General features: G+C 41.7%; 1 protein-coding gene across 5 annotated transcripts in view; it reads left to right on the forward strand.

Moving 5' to 3' along the window:
* Positions 1-20,764, forward strand: part of EPSTI1 (epithelial stromal interaction 1) — an 81,203-nt gene that overhangs the window by 22,242 nt on the left and 38,197 nt on the right. For 4 of the 5 annotated variants that reach the window (XM_073345463.1, XM_073345473.1, XM_073345490.1 and 1 more), the window contains exons 5-6: positions 706-789; positions 12,900-12,973. In XM_073345463.1, the coding sequence (XP_073201564.1) occupies positions 706-789; positions 12,900-12,973 (158 nt within the window). The remainder of the gene's footprint in view (positions 1-705; positions 790-12,899; positions 12,974-20,764) is intronic. The other variant, XM_073345481.1, reaches the window with a different exon arrangement.

The following is a 20,764-nucleotide window of genomic DNA, read 5'->3' on the forward strand; positions in this document are numbered from 1 at the left end:
TGCAGTATTCAAGATGTGAACATACCATGGATTTATATAAGGGCAATAAGATATTCTCCCTCTTATTCTCTATCCCCTTTTTAATGATTCCTAACATCCTGTTTGCTTTTTTGACTGCCGCTGCACACTGCGTGGACGTCTTCAGAGAACTATCCACGATGATTCCAAGATCTTTCTTGAGTAGTCTCAGCTAATTTAGACCCCATCATTTTATATGTATAGCTGGGATTGTTTTCCAATGTGCATTACTTTGCATTTATCAACATTGAATTTCATCTAACATTTTGTTGCCCAGTCACCCAGTTCTGAGATCCTTTTGTAGCTCTTCGCAGTCTGCCTGGGACTTAACTATCTTGAGTAGTTTTGTGTCATCTGCAAATTTTGCCACCTCACTATTTACCTCTTTTTCCAGATCATTTATGAATATGTTGAATAGGACTGGACCCAGTACAGACCCCTGGGGACCCAGTATGGATGCTTGCATAACTACCTACTGATAACAGATTGTTCAAAACTAACATCATGGAGGAGCTATTGTACAGTTCATGTCTTTGTTCTCTAATTACAGTGAGGGGGCACACATGTTTGATTTTTTTCCTTTTTCTTTGTAACTTCATCAGAATAAAAATTTAGGGTTGGAAGAGGTGCAATACAAAAGCCAAACTGCATTGTCTGTGTATGTGTTCTTCCCCCAATACCATATAGCTAAAGAGAGAAGAATATGCAAGAATCAAGAAGGAGGCTGAAGAAGCTGAAATCCTGACAATGAAAATGATTCAAAGAGAAAAGGTAAGACTTGTTTGAGTCTGCAATGGCCAGAATATCTCACTGGAGCAGTGCTTTATCTGGATGAATCCTATGGGATGGATCCTTGGCTCATGTAAATTGGCTATACTGATTTACACCAGCTGAGGAGCTGGTCCTTCATCTGAAATTTTGCATATCCCCTTAGATGAAATCTGAGCTGACGTTGTGCTGTGCTCACAAACTCACTTTGATTTCTGTGGCTCTAGTAGGGAAGAAGGTTGTTCTGGGTGCCATATAAGTTGTTCCTGCAGCTTTAACTTCTAGGTTATTTGAGTTCTATACCTAATGATTAGAAATAACTGTTCCTCCAAGAAGATGTGCAGAGCTGGAACCCCTGTGGCTCATCTCTCTAAGAGAGGAACCTGTTAAATCTGCCAGAAGTACGTTATGACTGACAGTCACCAGACCAGAGTGATGTGCCTATAGGACCATTGATCACCTACTGGCCTGGGAGTATACTCCATCATGCTAGCTTTAAAACAAGGTATATTGGAGGCCCAAAATGTAAACAAACCAGTTCTGGAGGTGGAGGGTGCACTGTAATAGTCTTTTGTTTTGGCTGATTTTTGTTTGGGTTGAGAACAGTAAGGATAACTCTGCTCTGATTCAGGGAATGTATCTAGAGAATTACACCATCTCGTCAAAAGTTTGAAAGGCCGATGGACAGATGTTCTATATATTAAATAGAAAGCTCTGCATTGGCAGCTGTACAGAAATACCCTGTTTTACCTGTGTAGCATGATGTAATGTCTGAATTTATGAAATGAAGATGGCTACCCTAGACCCTCCTCAACTGATGTTGAAAAGGGTTGTCCCATTGATGTAGATGAAGCCATAATGTCTTCAGTGTCCACTGTAAGAACAGAATTAAGGGTAAGAAGCCACAGAACAATGCTCTAATGCAGGGGTTCTCAAACTTTCTTGCACCACGACCCCCTTCTGACAGCAAAAATTATTACATGGCCCCAAGACAGGACCAAAGCCTGAGCCTGCCCCAGCCCCTCCACCCTGGGCAGAGGGCCAAAGCCCAAGGGCTTCAGACCCAGACAGGGGGCCTGTAACCTGCACCCAGGGATGAAGCCCTTAAGCGGTGGAGCTCAGGCTTTGGCCCCGGGCCCCAGTAAGTCTAAGTCAGCCCTAGTGACCCCATTAAAATGGGGTTGTGACCCACTTTGGGGTCCCAACCCACAGTTTGAGAATCGGTAATGTCTATGGTGAACTTCTCTAATGCTGCACTTTCAGATCTAAATCTGCAAATTCAGATGGAAATGCCTTCATACACTGAGGTCATGGTGAAACTGCAAACCGTTAAGCCTGTCCATTCTTCTAAAATGCAAGTGCAGACATGATTTTGCTGGGAGGTATTTACCCCAGTCTCAGGTGCACTTCAAAAGAAGTTGTGGAAGCTCAGGATGAAATCCCAGGCCCTATTGAAGCCTGAGAGTCCAGTTCTTAATGCTATGTGGTCACAGTCTCTAAGAGCCCATGTATTGTGGCACCCCGTCTGCACATAACTGACCTATCAGCCAGACTGTCACTGATAGTGTGCCTGGTAATGCTCACTGACATGCACTAGGCCTTACCTCCTATTGCTCTCTTTCTGTCTGCAGTCCTGCATCAGTGATAATGCCATCACTGCAGTATCAGAGTTCCTATTTGTCCATCACCTTACCAAGTTGTGCTGGCTGACCAGCTTGAATGTCCCATCTGTATATGAGCCTTGGACCAAAATGTTTTTTCAAGACACTGTAAACATACGGGAAATGGCCCAAGATATAATTAGATTTTCCAACATGGCTGGATTAAACCATGTGGCATTGTTTTTCATCAAAAATTGGAAACATTTTCTGGGAAAACATTCTCTGGGCCGCTGTTTGCCTCCACCCCAAATCCCCGTTGTGTGGGGATGTGAAGTTGTCTATCTACTCAATGACACCAACCTCCATCCTTCTGGATACATTAGGGATTCCAAAGGCTGCCTGTGAGATTGCCTTGTGCCCATAATGATCTCCATAGGTTCTTCTGTGGCTCTGCTCTGGAAGGCAGACTGCAGCTTTCTCACATTCCCTTTTCCACTATGTAGGCTTCAACCTTTGCCTCTCTCTGCCAGGGACATCATTTGTTATGGGGTATAAGGGTCCCCAACAACCCCCAAGACATTGGACCCAATCTTTAAGAAAGCAGTAATTGCTTAATTTTTTTCCCCATTCCTGATGCTGTTTGGGACAGAGAATGTTCTGTATGCTGACAGAACTTCACAGCCCCAACCCACGGTCTCTGCTTCTCCCCAGAGGACAGGGATACGGTGTCTGTAAGAAACCCTTGGGAGACTAACTAGAACCACTATAATGCAGATTACAGGAGACTTCAATTTAGAACCCCAAATTGGTATGTATTGACAGTTTACAGAAGCCAATACATAATAAAAACATTGTAAAAGATTAAATGGACCTGTTTGGGGGAAACAAAACCATCCCTTCAAGCTATCCCCCCCAACTTTCAGTCTAAAATAATTGCATGGCTTACTTTGTCACATAGTAGTGATCTCTTGGCTGTTGGACCTTCAAAGTCCTGGGGCAGATTCTATGCTGCACTTCCAAGAGTTTAGGTCCCTCTGGGGGCTAATGTGGCCTTTAGCATAAGTTATAACAGCCCTCTCCCCCAAAACCCTCCCAGCTGAGCCCCAGGAAAAATTTCCAGATTGCAACATGCTCTCACTCCTGTACTAGGGACTGTGATTGGGGGGGGGGCAGTTTATACACTGCCCCTGTGCAGGAGGAATGCCTCCTTAGTCTTCTGGAGCTATGTAAAGTGGTCAGAGGAGGAGGCCAGAATTTGGACTGGAAGATAGCTCATGTAACACCAATATTTTAAAATGGCTCTAGAGGTGATCCCAGCAGTTACAGTCCGGTAAGTCTAATGTCGGTACCAGGCAAATTGGTTGAAACAATAGTAAAGAATAAAATTGTCAGACACATAGAAGAACATAAATTGTCATCATAGTTTCTGTAAAGGGAAATTATGTCTTTCTAATCTATTAGAGTTTTCTGAAGGGGTCAAAAACATGTGGACAAGGGGGAACCAGTGTGTACTTAGATTTCCAGAAAGCCTTTGACAAGGTCCCTCACCAAAGGCTCATATGTAAGTTGTCATGGGATAAGAGGGAAGATCCTTTCATGGATTGAGAACTGGTTAAAAGACTGGAAACAGAGTAGGAATGAACAGTAATAAATGGTGTTCCCCAGGGTCAGTCCTAGGACCAATCCTATTCAACTTATTTATAAATGATCTGGAGAAAGGGGTAAACCGTGAGGTAGCAAAGTTTGCAGACGATACTAAACTGCTCAAGATAGTTAAGACCAAAGCAGACTGTGAAGAACTTCAAAAAGATCTCACAAAACTAAGTGATTGGGCAACAAAATGGCAAATGAAATTTTAATGTGGATAAATGTAAAGTAATGCACATTGGAAAAAAATAACCCCAACTATACAGACAATATGATGGGGGGGGGGGGCTAATTTAGCTACAACTAATCAGGAGAAAGATCTTGGAGTCCTCACGGATAGTTCTCTGAAGACATCCATGCAGTGCGCAGCAGCAGTCAAAAAAGCAAACCGGATGTTAGGAACCATTAAAGGGACAGAGAATAAGAGGGAGAATATCTTATTGCCCTTATATAAACCCATGGTACGCTCACATCTTGAATACTGCATACAGATGTGGTCCCCTCATCTCAAGAGATATACTGGCATTTGAAAAGGTTCAGAAAAGGGCAACTAAAATGATTAGGGTTTTGGAATGGCTCCCATATGAAGAGAGATTAAAGAGACTAAGACTTTTCAGCTTGGAAAAGAGAACACTAAGGGGGGATATGATAGAGGTATATAAAATCATGAGTGGTGTGGAGAAAGTGAATAAGGAAAAGTTATTTACTTGTTCCCATAATATAAGAATTAGGGGCCACCAAATGAAATTAATGGGCAGCAGGTTTAAAAGGAAGTTCTTCTTCACTCAGCGCACAGTCAACCTGTGGAACTCCTTGTCTGAGGAGGTTATGAAGGCTAGGACTATAACAGTGTTTAAAAGAGAAGTGGATAAATTCATGGAGGTTAAGTTCATTAATGGCTATTAGCCAGGATGGGTAAGGAATGGTGTCCCTAGCCTCTATTTGTCAGAGGGTGAAGATGGATGGCAGGAGAGAGATCACTTGATCATTACCTGTTAGGTTCACTCCCTCTGGGTCAGCTGGCATTGGCCGCTGTCAGCAGACAGGATACTGGGCTGGATGCATCTTTGGTCTGACCCAGTATGGTCGTTCTTATGTTCTTGTGTTTGACAGTGAACTATTAATAACTACTGTGTTTGAGGGTGGTCTTTCAGCCAGTTATGAATCCACCTTGAGTAATTTTGTCTCAACCTCATTTCCCTAGTTTGCTTATGAGAATGTCATGTGGAGTTGTCAAAAGCCTTACTAAAATCAAGATATGTCATGCCTGCAGCTCCCTTCTCCCCTCCCCCACCCTCCATGCCTTAGGCTAGTAACCTCATCAAAGCAGGAAATTAGGTTGGTTTGGCATGATTTGTTCTTGACAAATCCACGCTGGCTATTCCTGAACTCTGTTATTCTCCAGGTGTTTACAAATTGATAGTTTGATAATTTGTTCCTATATTGTATTTTGATCATGCACTTACTCTTGCAGGCTCCCCCCTGCACAGAATGGCCATTGAGACTAATGGGGCTTCCTGTGGTTTACCCACACACCATTAACTTGCAGTTTCGGGGCGTTAAATGGCTACTCCTGGAACCTTGTAAAGCTGTCATGAATATTTACAAACCCATGCACAAAAATCCCCCTTCTCCAGGCTTTTCTATGAGCATTTATGACGAGGGAGGGGGAAAGGGAAACAAACTTTATTCATCCATTTTATATATTGATTTATTGCCCATGACAACTGGACAAGTTTCAAGTCTGCTGTAACTACAGTTATACCTGGAAAAAGTATTGATGTAGCAGTTTTGTTTTCCTACTTTTACAGTTTCCTGGCATTCACATCCACAGAATGTAAAATGTTTATAGGTCTTGTAGGTAGTAAAATTCTAAATAGTGATTTCGTTTAAAAGTGCAATATCATAGCAAATACCTCTACCATACAAACTGTTTATTTCCTAGAATTAAATTAATATTTTTAAAGCAAGTTGGGGAATCTTGCAAACCAAATAAATAAATAGGTATCAAAGGGAACTTTAAAAATCAACTAGTCTGAAGATGTTTTTTGTAGCAACCTGGGGACTGGTGGGGTTTTTGACTGAAATGTATTAACATGCCGAATAATCCACCCTGTTTCATAGAAAAGATCTGCAGTGCACTAAAAAGCCACCAAAGGGTGCTGATTTGGCTTTTGCCCTCAACAATCTCAGCTCGGTTGCAGACACATCACTTATGATATGAAGAAGAAATGGGGAGTGGGAAGGCAAGAGAGTAAAAATGGAGGGAATAAGCTTCCCAATTCTGCAGAACTTTGGCCCTGCTGAATAAGACAGTGTTTGGCCCTGGTTATCCATGGAACGGTTTGGTTTGGTTTGCTTTTGCAAATAATAACTAATCTATCTGAAAACTAGAAGAATTGCTAGCTGCACCTGCAGAGCATCAACGACATTCATGTCTTTGATCAAAAGGAGGACTTCTGTAGGATATGAAGCAGGGGGAGGGTTTGTGATTTCTCAGGGAAAGCCACTATTCATTTAATAAAAAATAAATTGCATGACTGTTTTGAAAGATGATCATGGCTGGCTAGCTAGCTATGTCAGCAGGAGCATTGGAACTTTCACAGCTGGAGAACTACTTTGACATTCATGTTTGTTGGGAAAGAGCTACAAAATGTGTGATGGTTAGATATTGTGCTGAGATCCTCAAATAATAGAGGCGTTTGTGTAAGGATGTTGCATCATAAGTCAATGCTACTACGTATAGATACAACCTCTGTATGTGATATTGCTCAATGTCATCGCCTACCTTCTCCTGCTGTGAAGAATAATTCTTGTTCTGGGGAGGGAAAAATAGAATCATACATTCTCTTATCCTTGCTACTGGGAGGCACAATAGGGTGGATAGGAGAAGGGTGGATCTCCATGTTTTCAACAGAATTGATTTGTTTGCCTGGTGTTCTCCTTGTTGTCTTGTGTCTATCAGCCTCGGCTAAGAATGATCATCAATCTCGCTCGTTGTACCTGTAATCCAGGCTAATGTGAGGAGCATAGATCAGCTCTGCAGACTCACTGAGATTCTATTTGGAATCTTCAAGACTGTTGATCAAGTACCACTGAGCTATGTAAATCCCACAAGCCCTTCTCCTCAATTTCCCCTCATCCCGTCTCTGCCCCCCAAATCATCTAGGTGATGATGCTGGAGCACTCGCTGAGAAACTTTAGTGGAGACCACTAAAGAAGATGTCCATTTTCCAGTATGGCATTGGGATAGATGTGGATGTACCTAATCTGTAAGAATGGAGGGAACAGATGACCAGAGGCAGCATTCCTGGTACCTTTTAAGGAGACTCTCTTACAATCCCAGATAATGCTGAGCTTTATAGACTTCAAGTCTCAGAAGCCCACCCAGAATGAGAATGTCCTCCTGATAGAACCTTAAGTTAACTTGAACTTTATTGTAGCGTCTTTAGAATGAAAATCCTGCAAAAGCATCTGGGGATGGGGAGAGGTAGATAAAGTTGAACTCATGCCTTCAGTGTAAATGGTACAGGTGTAAAACCCTGAACAAGATATCCCCACGCATAGCTCAAAAACTTCTGAAAGCATCTATTTCTGCAACAGCAATTTCCTGAGATCAAACACCATATGACTGAGTCAGATCTGTTTTCTCTGTCTGGCATGTTCTGGTCTATAAGCTTGTTATTCCATTAGCATTTCCTGCACATATATTCTAAAGTTACATAGTTAAATGGTGTTAAATTAACTAAAGTGAGAATGCTATTGCATGTAACTAACTTTTTGCTGCTGTGTATCTCTCTCAGGGTCTTCATAAATGGCAGTTCTCTCCGTTTAAAATAAAGAAAACAATATGGAATAAATCTTGTCTTATCAATGTGCTCTGTATTTTGGTAACGAGTAACTGTACTAGCAGACTTTTTTTCATTTTTAGTATTTGCTGAAGGCTGCAGAATTCCTGGCTTTCTACAAACATCTCTCATAATGCACTCCGAACATGTTTATCTACAGGTTTCAGAGTAACAGCCGTGTTAGTCTGTATTCGCAAAAAGAAAAGGAGTACTTGTGGCACCTTGGAGACTAACCAATTTATTAGAGCATAAGCTTTCGTGAGCTACAGCTCACTTCATCAGATGCATATCGTGGAAACTGCAGCAGACTTTATATATACACAGAGAATATGAACCAATACCTCCTCCCACCCCACTGTCCTGCTGGTAATAGCTTATCTAAAGTGATCATCAGGTGGGCCATTTCCAGCACAAATCCAGGTTTTCTCACCCTCCACCCCCCCACACAAATTCACTCTCCTGCTGGTGATAGCCCATCCAAAGTGACAACTCTTTACACAATGTGCATGACAATCAAGTTGGGCTATTTCCTGCACAAATCCAGGTTTTCTCACATCCCCCCCACCCCCATACACACACAAACTCACTCTCCTGCTGGTAATAGCTCATCCAAACTGACCACTCTTCAAGTTTAAATCCAAGTTAAACCAGAACATCTGGGGGAAGGGGTAGGAAAAAACAAGAGGAAACAGGCTACCTTGCATAATGACTTAGCCACTCCAAGTCTCTATTTAAGCCTAAATTAATAGTATCCAATTTGCAAATGAATTCCAATTCAGCAGTTTCTCGCTGGAGTCTGGATTTGAAGTTTTTTTGTTTTAAGATAGCGACCTTCATGTCTGTGATTGCGTGACCAGAGAGATTGAAGTGTTCTCCGACTGGTTTATGAATGTTATAATTCTTGACATCTGATTTGTGTCCATTTATTCTTTTACGTAGAGACTGTCCAGTTTGACCAATGTACATGGCAGAGGGGCATTGCTGGCACATGATGGCATATATCACATTGGTGGATGTGCAGGTGAACGAGCCTCTGATAGTGTGGCTGATGTTATTAGGCCCTGTGATGGTGTCCCCTGAATAGATATGTGGGCACAATTGGCAACGGGCTTTGTTGCAAGGATAAGTTCCTGGGTTAGTGGTTCTGTTGTGTGGTATGTGGTTGTTGGTGAGTATTTGCTTCAGGTTGCGGGGCTGTCTGTAGGCAAGGACTGGCCTGTCTCCCAAGATTTGTGAGAGTGCTGGGTCATCCTTTAGGATAGGTTGTAGATCCTTAATAATGCGTTGGAGGGGTTTTAGTTGGGGGCTGAAGGTGACGGCTAGTGGCGTTCTGTTATTTTCTTTGTTAGGCCTGTCCTGTAGTAGGTAACTTCTGGGAACTCTTCTGGCTCTATCAATCTGTTTCTTTACTTCTGCAGGACAGCTGTTCCAGCCCTGGCCCTCTTTGAAGAGAGAGTGCCAGTTGTGAAGTGCTTTTATGATGTTTGAGATCACACTTTCTTTTATGACCTAAGCAAGGATTTCAAGCTAAACTGATAGGTGAAAGGCTAGTGCAGTAGCCAGTGGCCAATTAGTTCAAGCCCTATTCTGTATGGTTGTTATTGGTGAATCCTTGCTGCCTTTATCCATTGTAGTCCGATATTTCCTACAGTTTGTATTTCATACACTAAATCACTCTCATGTGACAAATCCCTGCTTTTCTGTATGAACAAAAATGTGTCTGGAGGAGACAAATGTGGCTGGTGTTACAGCCAATAGTACCCTCTTGAGTCCTGCAATGTTAAGGAGTTTTCCATCATGCTGGGGAGACTTCCAGCACCACCAGTAAGATGGATTCACGACCATCTGGTGGTTAAATTCTTGAGACAGTGGATGTGTTGAAGTGAACTGTCCATGTGTCCCTTTGGGAGGTCAGTGTGCCAACTTCCCTTTAAGAAGCATTATGTCCTTATTCATGGAAGCCTGCCTGTAATACTAAAAATCCCCCTAATTGTCACCCTTGAGGAAGGTGGTGTTTGAAGCCACTCTGGCAATAGCTGGTGTGCTCAGATTTCCTCTGACATTGATCAGTCTCGTTTTAAGTACGGATACTTTGTTGATGAGGGATAAAAGGTGTGTGTCCCTGCTGATTTTTCTACATCTGTCAGCTGCTCTGATACATTTGATATTGAGATACAACTGTGGATTCCTGCAGGGATTTAAAAAAAAAAAGTTCTAGGTTGCGCAAAATGTATCTGCCTGCGTAAGGGGCTCTGCTTACATGGAGCACATTACTTCTGTGCCAAGCAATTTGCACAGGCTTCTTTTAAATGCACCCAAAAATGAATGGGTATTGGTTTTAACCTACCATAAAAACCTTAAATATATTGAGTCTTGGCTTTACTTCATAGACCACCTCAGGTTCACTGTCATACTGCTGTTATTAACAGAGACACCAGAGCTCAGTCTCTTGATTTTAATCATGAGGTGCTGGAAACACAAGATGTTTTTAGGGTATCCTCAACTGTGCATCTAACTTCCCCGTCAGTAGAATTCTTCAGAGCCCACGTTTACTGACCTACAGGTCTTGCAACAAGATCTATTTGGTGTCTTGGCTTTTGTAGGGGGAGAGAGGCCATGCTGACTGAGGCCTGTTGAGGGAAGCTGTTTTGAGTTGCAGAGGTGGATACAAGTTTTATAAACACATTTCACAAACCACAATCTAAAGCTGTACATACCCTTATCCCCATCGGAGCATTGGGTGGCTGCATTTTTGTAAATGTCAACGTAGACTCTGGCTTCTTGTTTGCTTTTGAAACCTGTATCAAGATATTTATTTTAATTGCTTTGCATTCTTTAATTCTGTATGTGCCAGTATTTCAGTACTTCTCCTTTATAGTGTCTCATTCTGATATGTTTATATGAGCTAAGGGGTAGCCTATTGAAAGAGGATTTGATTTTTTTCCCCTTCAGAATCAATCCCCGAGTTATGCCCACATCACTGTTGTACTTACTCGTTTAATTATTGAGCCACTTACAAAATATGGTGCAAGACATGATATGGCTTTACTCAGTGCAAGCTGAAGACTGATTTACCTACTGTAGTGATTTGTTTCACAAGCCTCCTCCTCCAGTCTTTTATTAGCCATATCTATTAAAGAAGGGGAAGGGGAGGGACCTGAATTCAGCTAAGGCAAAGTAATTAACTGTCTGATCAGATCTCAGTACCTGTTTGTCCAATACTTTTTCCATCATTTTAAAAATTAGGGATAGTTGTCTGGTATGCTGTAACATCCGTGCCTGTGGTGTGAAAACTTAATGTTTCACCAAACAGGCATTTTAGAATTTAAAAATATAGCAGGATTGAAATGAAGATTTGGAACTCTTGATTTGTGCTTGAAATATAGTGAAGTGTCTTAACTGGTCATCCAGAGACCACGTGATGCACAAAACTTGGCTACTTACCTTTTTCACTGGAATTAATTTAAACTCTCTATTTCCTCTGTGCTGCTGCAAAGTTCTCTATTAGTTTTTACTTCAAAATTTTATATTGCTTACTTTTAAAGCCCTCCACAGACCAGCTTTATGGTACTGACTTCTAAATGTTCTATGCGGTTTTAGATTGGAGATCTTATATTGTAGTATTTGCGGTACTGAATGTACTATGGATTTTCTTGGCGTCAGCATTTCAGTTGACTCTCTCATTGGGCATAGTGTTTAAGGATTTGTCTACATGAGGAAATTGACTAGAGTAGCTATCGCAGAATAAACTGTTGCAGAGCCACTCCCTATGGGGATGCTTCTATTCTGGAATAAGTTGGGGTTTTTTGGGGTTTTTTTTGGGAACAATTAATGCAATTCCAAAGCAGAGTAATTATTCTGGAATAAAATAAAGTTTTTAATTCAAGAATGCTGCTAACCTGGGGAGCTATTATGGAATAGCTTATTCAGCAATCGCTATTCCAGTCAATTTCCCCATGTAGGTGAGTCCTCAGTGTTGCAGTAAGAGTGAGTGTGTGTGTGTGTGTGTGTGTGCGCATGTCTTTCCCCCACCCCATTATCTGCGTAGGTTCAACTTCAGCCAGAATTTGGCCTTAAAAAGCCAAAAATCTGATATCTATATGTATGTGCATAAATTTGCATTTCAGATCTTCTATGAACTCACTTTTGCAGTGATTTGCATTGAAATTGGTTTTGTACCAGCAAATGCTTGTGTACTTGGGTGATAACTTGCACACACAGTTTCTGATGTGCTTTCTGAACACCAGGGATTAATTAGGCCATTTGGGCCAGATTTGTTGGCTTTGACTCATTTGCACTGCCAGAATCTAGCTGCAGCTGTCAGCTGAGAATTCCTCTGGTTGGCATGCATTGTCAGCTGCTATAAGCCAGCAGTGCTAGTTCCTAGAGAGGAAGGATAGTCCAGGGATTAGGGAACTAGACTCAGAGGGCCCTGGTTCAATGCCTTGCTACATGCTTCCTCTGGGATCTTGTGCAAGACACTTAGTCTCTCTGTCTCTATTCCCCATCCATATCATAGGGATATTAGCACTTCCATACTTCAGTGATGTTGAGGATAAACCATATGGAAAGGGGGGCATATATGTACCTAAGTCAACCACCACCCCCACATCTCGAAGGATGGAGCACGTTCTCAAAGCAGCCGCAAGGAAACCTACACCAATTAATTTATTGTAGTGGTAACCTGATTTAGTGGCTGGAGAATTAGGAAGTGTAACTGGGTCTCTGATGATGGCTTCACTCCCACAACAAGCAAATCTTTGCCAGGAGGAAATCTGGTCTATTATACTGAATTTTTTTGTACATGTTAAATTAGTCTTTTGACCCTGCTGCCAGGAGGTATTTGACTACTGGTCTGTTTTTAAGAGTACAGTCTAGGCTGAAGCCTCTTTAAAATAGTTTCCCTGTGTTTTGGGCTGTTGTATGCTTGGGTGTGAAATCTAATGGGCTATTGAAACAAAAAAGTAGTGAAATCATTCATTTCTCACTTAATTCTTAATCTCCTTCAATTTTGCAGGCTGATAAACTGGAAGAAAAAAGAAGGCAACAAGAAAAGCAAAGAAGAGAAATGTTTAACGAAGATCACTATCTGTAAGTAAAATGTTAAATCTGACTACCTAAGTCTGAAAGAGGTCACAGTCACTTTGTAGGCATAGCTGGTAAACAGATTCCAGATGACAAGCAGATGAAGTAATTCTTCCAGCCATGGCATCTGGCCTCTGGGCTCCAGGCTGTTCTGAAGCTGACTGTCTGTCTGCCTGTCCTGTGGCTAGGCTTCAGTGGCTAGGATATGTCCTTTTCTTCCTCAAATGTGTTCCTCTGGTTTATCTGTATTCTCCAGAATTTCCAGTGTTTGAACCGTTGGAGAATGGTTTTTGCATAGAGTATTCCTAAGCTAGAGATTTGTTTTTCTTAGATCGTTGTCAGTACAGAATATTTATCTTAAAAAATCCAAGAAAAAAAGGCTGTTGGGTAATTCAGTGAAAGAGGATCTGTAACCTAATTGTTGCTGTGAATAAAATCTACTGAAAAAGTACCGAGATACCATGGTAATGGGTGCTTTTACAAATGCATTCAGAGATATTGATATTAAGGTCAGAAAGGACCATTATGATCATCTAGTTTGACTCCCTGCACAACGCAGGCCACAGAATCTCACCCACCCACTCCTGCGAAAAACCTCTCACCTATGTCTGAGCTATTGAAGTCCTCAAATCGTGGTTTAAAGACTTCAAGGAGCAGAGAATCCTCCAGCAAGTGTCCCGTGCCCCATGCTACAGAGGAAGGCGAAAAACCTCCAGGGCCTCTTCCAATCTGCCCTGGAGGAAAATTCCTTCCCGACCCCAAATATGGCAATCAGCTGAACCCTGAGCATGTGGGCAAGATTCACCAGCCAGATACCCAGGAAAGAATTCTCTGTAGTAACTCAGATCCCACCCCATCTAGCATCCTATCATGGGCTATTGGGCCTATTTACCATGAATATTTAAAGATCAATTAATTGCCAAAATCATGTTATCCCATCATACCATCTCCTCCATAAACTTATCGAGTCTAATCTTAAAGCCAGATAGATCTTTTGCCCCACAGCTTCCCTTGGAAGGCTATTCCAAAACAGCACTCCTCTGATGGTTAGAAACCTTAGTCTAATTTCAAGTCTAAACTTCCCAATGACTAGTTTATATCCATTTGTTCTTGTGTCCATATTGGTACTGAGCTTAAATAATTCCTTTCCCTCTCCGGTATTTATCCCTCTGATATATTTGTAGAGAGCAATCATATCTCTCCTCAGCCTTCTTTTAGTTAGGCTAAACAAGCCAAGCTCCTTGAGTATCCTTTCATAAGACAGGTTTTCCATTTCTCAGATCATCCTAGTAGCCCTTCTCTGTACCTGTTCCAGTTTGAATTCATCCTTCTTAAACATGGGAGATCAGAACTGCACACAGTATTCCAGGTGAGGTCTCACCAGTGCCTTGTATAATGGTACTAAAACCTCCTTTTCTCTACTGGAAATATCTCGCCTGATGCATCCCAAGACCACATTAGCTTATTTCACGGCTATATGACATTGGCGGCTCATAGTCATCCTATGATCAACCAAGACTCCAAGGTCCTTTTCCTCCTCCGTTACTTCTAATTGATGCGTCCTCAGCTTATAACTAAAATTCTTGTTAATCCCTAAATGCATAACCTTACACTTCTCACTATTAAATTTCATCCTATTACTATTACTCCAGTTTACAAGGTCATCCAAATCTTCCTGTATGATATCCCAGTCTCTCTCTAAATTGGCAATACCTCCCAGCTTTGTATCATCCGCAAACTTTATTAGCACACTCCCACTTTTGGTGCCGAGGTCAGTAATAAAACGATTGGTCCCAAAACTGATTCCTGAGGAACTCCACTGGCAACCTCCCTCCAGCCTGACAGTTCACCTTTCAGTAGGATCCACTGTTAACCAATTCCTTACCCACCTTTCAATTTTCATATTCATCCCCATATTTTCCAATTTAACTAATAATTCCCCATGTGGCACGGTATCGAACGCCTTACTGAAATCGGGTAAATTAGATCCACTGCATTTCCTTTGTCTAAAAAATCTGTTATTTTTCTCAAAGGAGGAGATCAGGTTGGTTTGGCAAGATCTATCTTTTGTAAAACCATGTTGTATTTTGTCCCATTTACCATTGACCTCAATGTCCTTAACTACTTTCTCCTTCACATTTTTTTCCAAGACCTTGCATATTATAGATGTCAAACTAACAGGCCTGTAGTTACCCAGGTCACTTTTTTCTTTCTAAAAATAGGAACTATGTTAGCAATTCTCCAATCATACGGTACAACCTCTGAGTTTACAGATTCATTAAAAATTCTTGCTAATGGGCTTGCAACTTCATGTGCCAATTCCTTTAATATTCTTGGATGAAGATTATCTGGGCCCCCTGATTTAGTCCCATTAAGCTGTTCAAGTTTCACTTCTACCTCAGACATGGTAATATCTGCCTCCATATCCTTATTGTTAAATGGAAAATGTACTGGTATAGCAGTGCAGCAGTAAAAACATAGTTACAAGTTAAATTTTACTCTGAACCCTAATTCTCACTTGCTTACGACTTTCTCAAAGCCTCTTTTGTCAGACATTTCTCAAGTTGGGTTGCAACCCAAAACTGCTTAGTGTGTGTTTCTGAAAGTTTGAACAAATTCCAACTATTCTTTATTATGCAGAAATGGGAGAGAAGCTTTAAAAATCCCAGTATCACCTCTTTGGGCAGCTAATGGGTTTGTTTTAAGATTTCATACTTGGTGCAAAGGTATTCCTAAATAGTAACTTGTCTTGTATGAATATATTTCTGTTTTCAGATACAGGGCCAGATATTGCACTCTCATAGAAATAGCCCTGGGATGGGTATAAGAAACACAGTAAAGTTGGAGTTTACTTCAAATACTTTTCTAAGGGAAGTGTGAAGGAGCCACTGAGGAAAGAGGAATATGGCCACCCAGTCCCACAGATCCTGGAAACTTCTAGGGAAAGGGAATCTGTCATCCAGTGGAGGTTTAGCACCTTTTGCTAAAGATGAAGCAAAAACTTCTAGTAACATTGTTCTCTCCGGTTTCAGAGTAACAGCCGTGTTAGTCTGTATTCGCAAAAAGAAAAGGAGTACTTGTGGCACCTTAGAGACTAACCAATTTATTTGAGCATGAGCTTTCGTGAGCTACAGCTCACTTCATCGGATGCATGCCGTGGAAACTGTAGCAGACTTTATATATACACAGAGAATATGAAAAAATACCTCCTCCCACCCCACTGTCCAGCTGGTAGTAGCTTATCTAAAGTGATCATCAGGTGGGCCATTTCCAGCACAAATCCAGGTTTTCTCACCCTCCACCAGCAGGAGAGTGAATGTGTGGGGGGGTGGAGGGTGAGAAAACCTGGATTTGTGCTGGAAATGGCCCACCTGATGATCACTTTAGATAAGCTACTACCAGCTGGACAGTGGGGTGGGAGGAGGTATTTTTTCATATTCTCTGTGTATATATAAAGTCTGCTACAGTTTCCACGGCATGCATCCGATGAAGTGAGCTGTAGCTCACGAAAGCTCATGCTCAAATAAATTGGTTAGTCTCTAAGGTGCCACAAGTACTCCTTTTCTTATTGTTCTCTCCAGCACTCCTGGATGCAGTAGGTCTGCTCTAGTCTTTTATACAGGTGTAACAGCTATTTGTCCCAACTCCGGCACAGCAACTCACTATGTACTGCCAGGGCCTTAATTGAGCCCTTGCTGTCTGCTGAAAAGTAGATTCAATGTGCATGTTGGTCCCTCTGACTCAGACATAGTTGAATGCTTTCAGCTATCTCCTTAATAAACTGAACCAACTTGGATGTAACTGAAGTTAAAGACTAACTTTCAGACACTGTCAAGCTCTGTTTCAGCAGAGACTGCATGTAACTGTCAAAAGAATGAACCTGGTGGAAGGTAGTGCAGAGAATAAACTAAGTATATACTGTGAAGTTCTACTGAATGTCAAACCTGGGGAAAGTTGGACAGAAAATTAAATTAATAGGATTCTACATACTTAAGCAAAATTTATTGCATCGTGTGAGACAATGGTGTCTTCCCAAACACATACGTATATACTCGATTATAAGCTGGTTAGTTTATAAGCTGACCCCCCCCAGATGAATGAATAAATAAGGAAAATTCATAAGCCAACCCTATAATTCCAGGGTCAGCAAACTTTGGCTTCCAGCCCATCAGGATATGCTGCTGGCAGGCCGAGATGGTTTGTGTATCTCTAGTGTCTGCAGGCACGGAGGTAAACCTAAGTAAACGAAGTGTCCTGGCCCGCCAGCTGCTTATACTGATGGGCCGGGACAGCACCTGGTGGGGAATTTTTTTTGTGGGGGGGAGATGCTGGGGGTCAGGGAAGTGACCCCCCCCACTTCCCATTCTATCCCTTTCCACCTTAGCTAGGGCAGGCTAGGAGAGGATGTCTCTGACCTGGCCGGAGCCTCTCTGGCAGCCTGGGCGGCATGGCTGCAGCGCACTCTGGCAGGCGGGGCTGGGTGGTGCGGCATGGCGCGGCGGCAGCCTGCCAGCCCCAGAGCTGCGATGTGGCCAGAAGCTGAGAGACTCTGGCCCTGCCTTTACTCTTCTGGCTTTGCTGGCTGTGCTGCCTCTCCTTGCCCCCTCTGTTGGGGGCGAGGCTGTGTCCCACCTCTCCCCTCTCTATACCTGTTCATAAGCTGACCCCCTTCTCTGATACTTCCCTTTTTTACTAAAAAAAAATTTGGCTTATGAACAAATATATACGGTACTAGTTAAAAGAATCTTCTACCATACAGAATATAAGGAACCTGGGAAAATAATAAATGAATCATTGAATAATGTAGTGACAATGCTTTCAGGATACTTTTTGTGCTGTGCTGTATTGCACATTAACTTTACTAAGTAATGTGAAGATACGTGTGACATCTCATCTTGTTATGACATTAACTCAGGTTACTGTATCACCTTTTGTAAACCCATTTGAGATAGGCTTGGAGGAAGTGCTACATATAAAGTACAGAATATTATAATTCTTGGGCCTGATCCTGCCTATATTTTTATACAAAATGGGAGGTCAGAATGTTAACACCTTATTTGCTGCTAACCATGAGGTTACAATAGTTTATCATCCATCACCATGTACTCATAGACGCATAGACTTTAAGGTCAGAAGGGACCATCATAATCATCTAGTCTGACCTCCTGCACATTAAAGGCCACAGAACTCAACCACCCACTCCTGAAATAGACCCCTAACCTCTGGCTGAGTTACTGAAGTCCTCAAATCATGGTTTAAAAACTTCAAGTTACCATTTACAGTAGTTTAAACCTGCAAGTGACCTGTGCCGTAGAAGAAGGCAAAAATCCCCCAGGGTCTCTGCCAATCTGACCAGGGGCAAAATTACTTCCCTACCCCAAATATGATGATCAGTTAGACCCTGAGCATGTGGGCAAGATCCACAAGGCAGATACCTGGGAAACAATTCTCTGTAGTAACTCAGAGCCCATCACATCTAGTGTCCCATCTCCAACCACTGGAGATTTTTGCTACTGGCACTTGCCGATGGGCCACCTGCCATTGTAGGCAATTTCATCATACCATCCACTCCATAAATTTATCAAGCTCAATCTTGAAGCCATTTAGATTTTTTGCCCGTGATAATCACGGCAAAAAAGCCATTTAGGTTTTTTGCCCGTGATATCACGTTTTTTGCCCGTGATAATACTGCCCGTGGGCTGTGGTTTGCCCACCTCTGGACTAAATGACCCTTGTGGTCCCTTCTAACTCTATAATTGTAAGAAGTAGAGAGTAAGGTCCAGATCCTCAAGGGTATTTATGCTCCTAACTTCCATTCATTTCAATGGAAGTTTGGAACCTAAATATCTTAGGTCAAGATCTTCAAAGTGAAGTGCCCAGGGTCACACAAGGAGTTTATGGCAGAGCCAGGAATTAAAGCCCCATTTCCGGACTACAAGAATATCCTTCAATTCATAATGGGTGACAATCACCTTAGAGGCTGCCTCCCATGGTGACTTGCAATGCCAGGTGCAATCTTCAAGGTCACTCTGGATATATCTGAGCCTGAATAATATGGTACAATGTAATACCACCTTCTCACAAAATTAAGCCCAAGTCTTCTCTCTGACAATGTCTTGTTTTCATTCACTCTTTTGTATGGTTTCCTGATACCTCAGTGTTGGGTGCTTTGGAAAGTGGATGGATAGGCTGATCTGAGTATAAATAGGCAGAAATATAAAACAGACCGAAAGAGAGCAGCTCTCTTACATAGCCAGGTACACATCCAATAACTACTCAATAATACAGAGCTTGAAAAAACTGGTGAAGGAAATGTAGATTATTTTGAAGGCTTTTCTTATTTATAGATGCCACAGTATAACCGTGGCATACATGTACGCCCAAGATACAGTATTGTATTAAGAATTTAGAGCTTCAAATGCAGAGTTTGTCCGAATACCATAAGGTGAATATTCCAAATATAGTGCCTGAATTTCACCAACAGAAGCTCTATTCACTAGCCTGCCAAAACGGTCTATTCAAAAGTCATAAAACAAAGAAAATAAAATATGAACCCAAATAGGATTTATTTATTTTATTGTACAAGACCACTCCTAGTGTCCTTGCCGGTTCTCAGGGCTCTGTGATATGTAATTCAAACAGCAGGCCAGTAACAAATTTTCCTCACAAGTGCAAACCCAAACTTGACCAGACTGTAAATAAAGACTGCTAAAGAGAGAGTCACAAGCACTCCAAAACTGCTTTCAGCCTTGAGAATCTTTTGTTTGCTCTCTTTCACCAGTCTTCTCCACTTTGTTCATTTGCTCCTGATTATTTTAAGCATTGTCAATTATTTAGCTAACAGGCAGAAAACTAGGCTTTTATAGACATCCAAAGGGACTCTCCTGAGTGTAATAATGAAGGCGGTTTATTGAACGCCTGTGAGGTTGCTTTCTAATTGTACACATTAATCTGCCCGTGCAAGCTGGCTGAAAATATAGAAGCAGATTGTATGTGCAGATGGATCACACGCAATGGTTTGTATGGAAAGACCTTGGCAATAAACTTTTTCAAAATTGTCCTTTCCTTGAAAATTGGATTTATGGTGACTCTTACAAATAATAAATGAAACTTCATATCTGGAAATAACTTTCCCTATATTAGTTTTGCTGCCCCCTTCCCTTCTCCCTCCATTTCAGCCCACTGTGGCGAATGGACGCTAAACCATTACATTAATTCAAGGGTTGACTATTTTAAAAAAAATAAGTTGGTGGAAAAGAGAATTGGCGGGGGGGGGTGCTATTTTATTATATTTACCTTTTTAATTCTATACTTTGCTAGCCTGACGCTAAAAGTGAGAGTACCATATTGTTGATAGACGTGGTGTTTAGAATTTAAACTGTCAATGTACAATGGCTACATTTAGGAATATTATTCCATCTGAAGATACCTCAATTCTGCTGTTCAGATTACAGTAACAGGCCCTATTTTGCCTTTAGATGTCTGTATAAATTGCCAAAGAAGTCAATGGGAGCGTTGTGAATTTGGGGTCAGATTTTTGGCATGCAGTTATTGGAAAAAGGGGTTGGTGACAAGATTTTTCAGTGAGGTGGTGAGCACCCTCTCCTTCCATTAAAGGGCACAGAGAGTACTTTCAGCACCTTGCAGGACTGAGTGGGTGTTTTGGTCATGTCCACTTCACCTAATAGCTTTCCAACAAAAGATGATTGCAGGCACATGCATCAGGTCATAACAGCATGCTTGCAGCATTCCCAATTTGTTGTTAAAACCAGCACAAAGTCTATGGGATAAATTCAC

The sequence above is a fragment of the Lepidochelys kempii genome, chromosome 1 (assembly GCF_965140265.1).
Source record: "Lepidochelys kempii isolate rLepKem1 chromosome 1, rLepKem1.hap2, whole genome shotgun sequence".
In the NCBI taxonomy this organism is placed as follows: Eukaryota; Metazoa; Chordata; order Testudines; family Cheloniidae; genus Lepidochelys; species Lepidochelys kempii.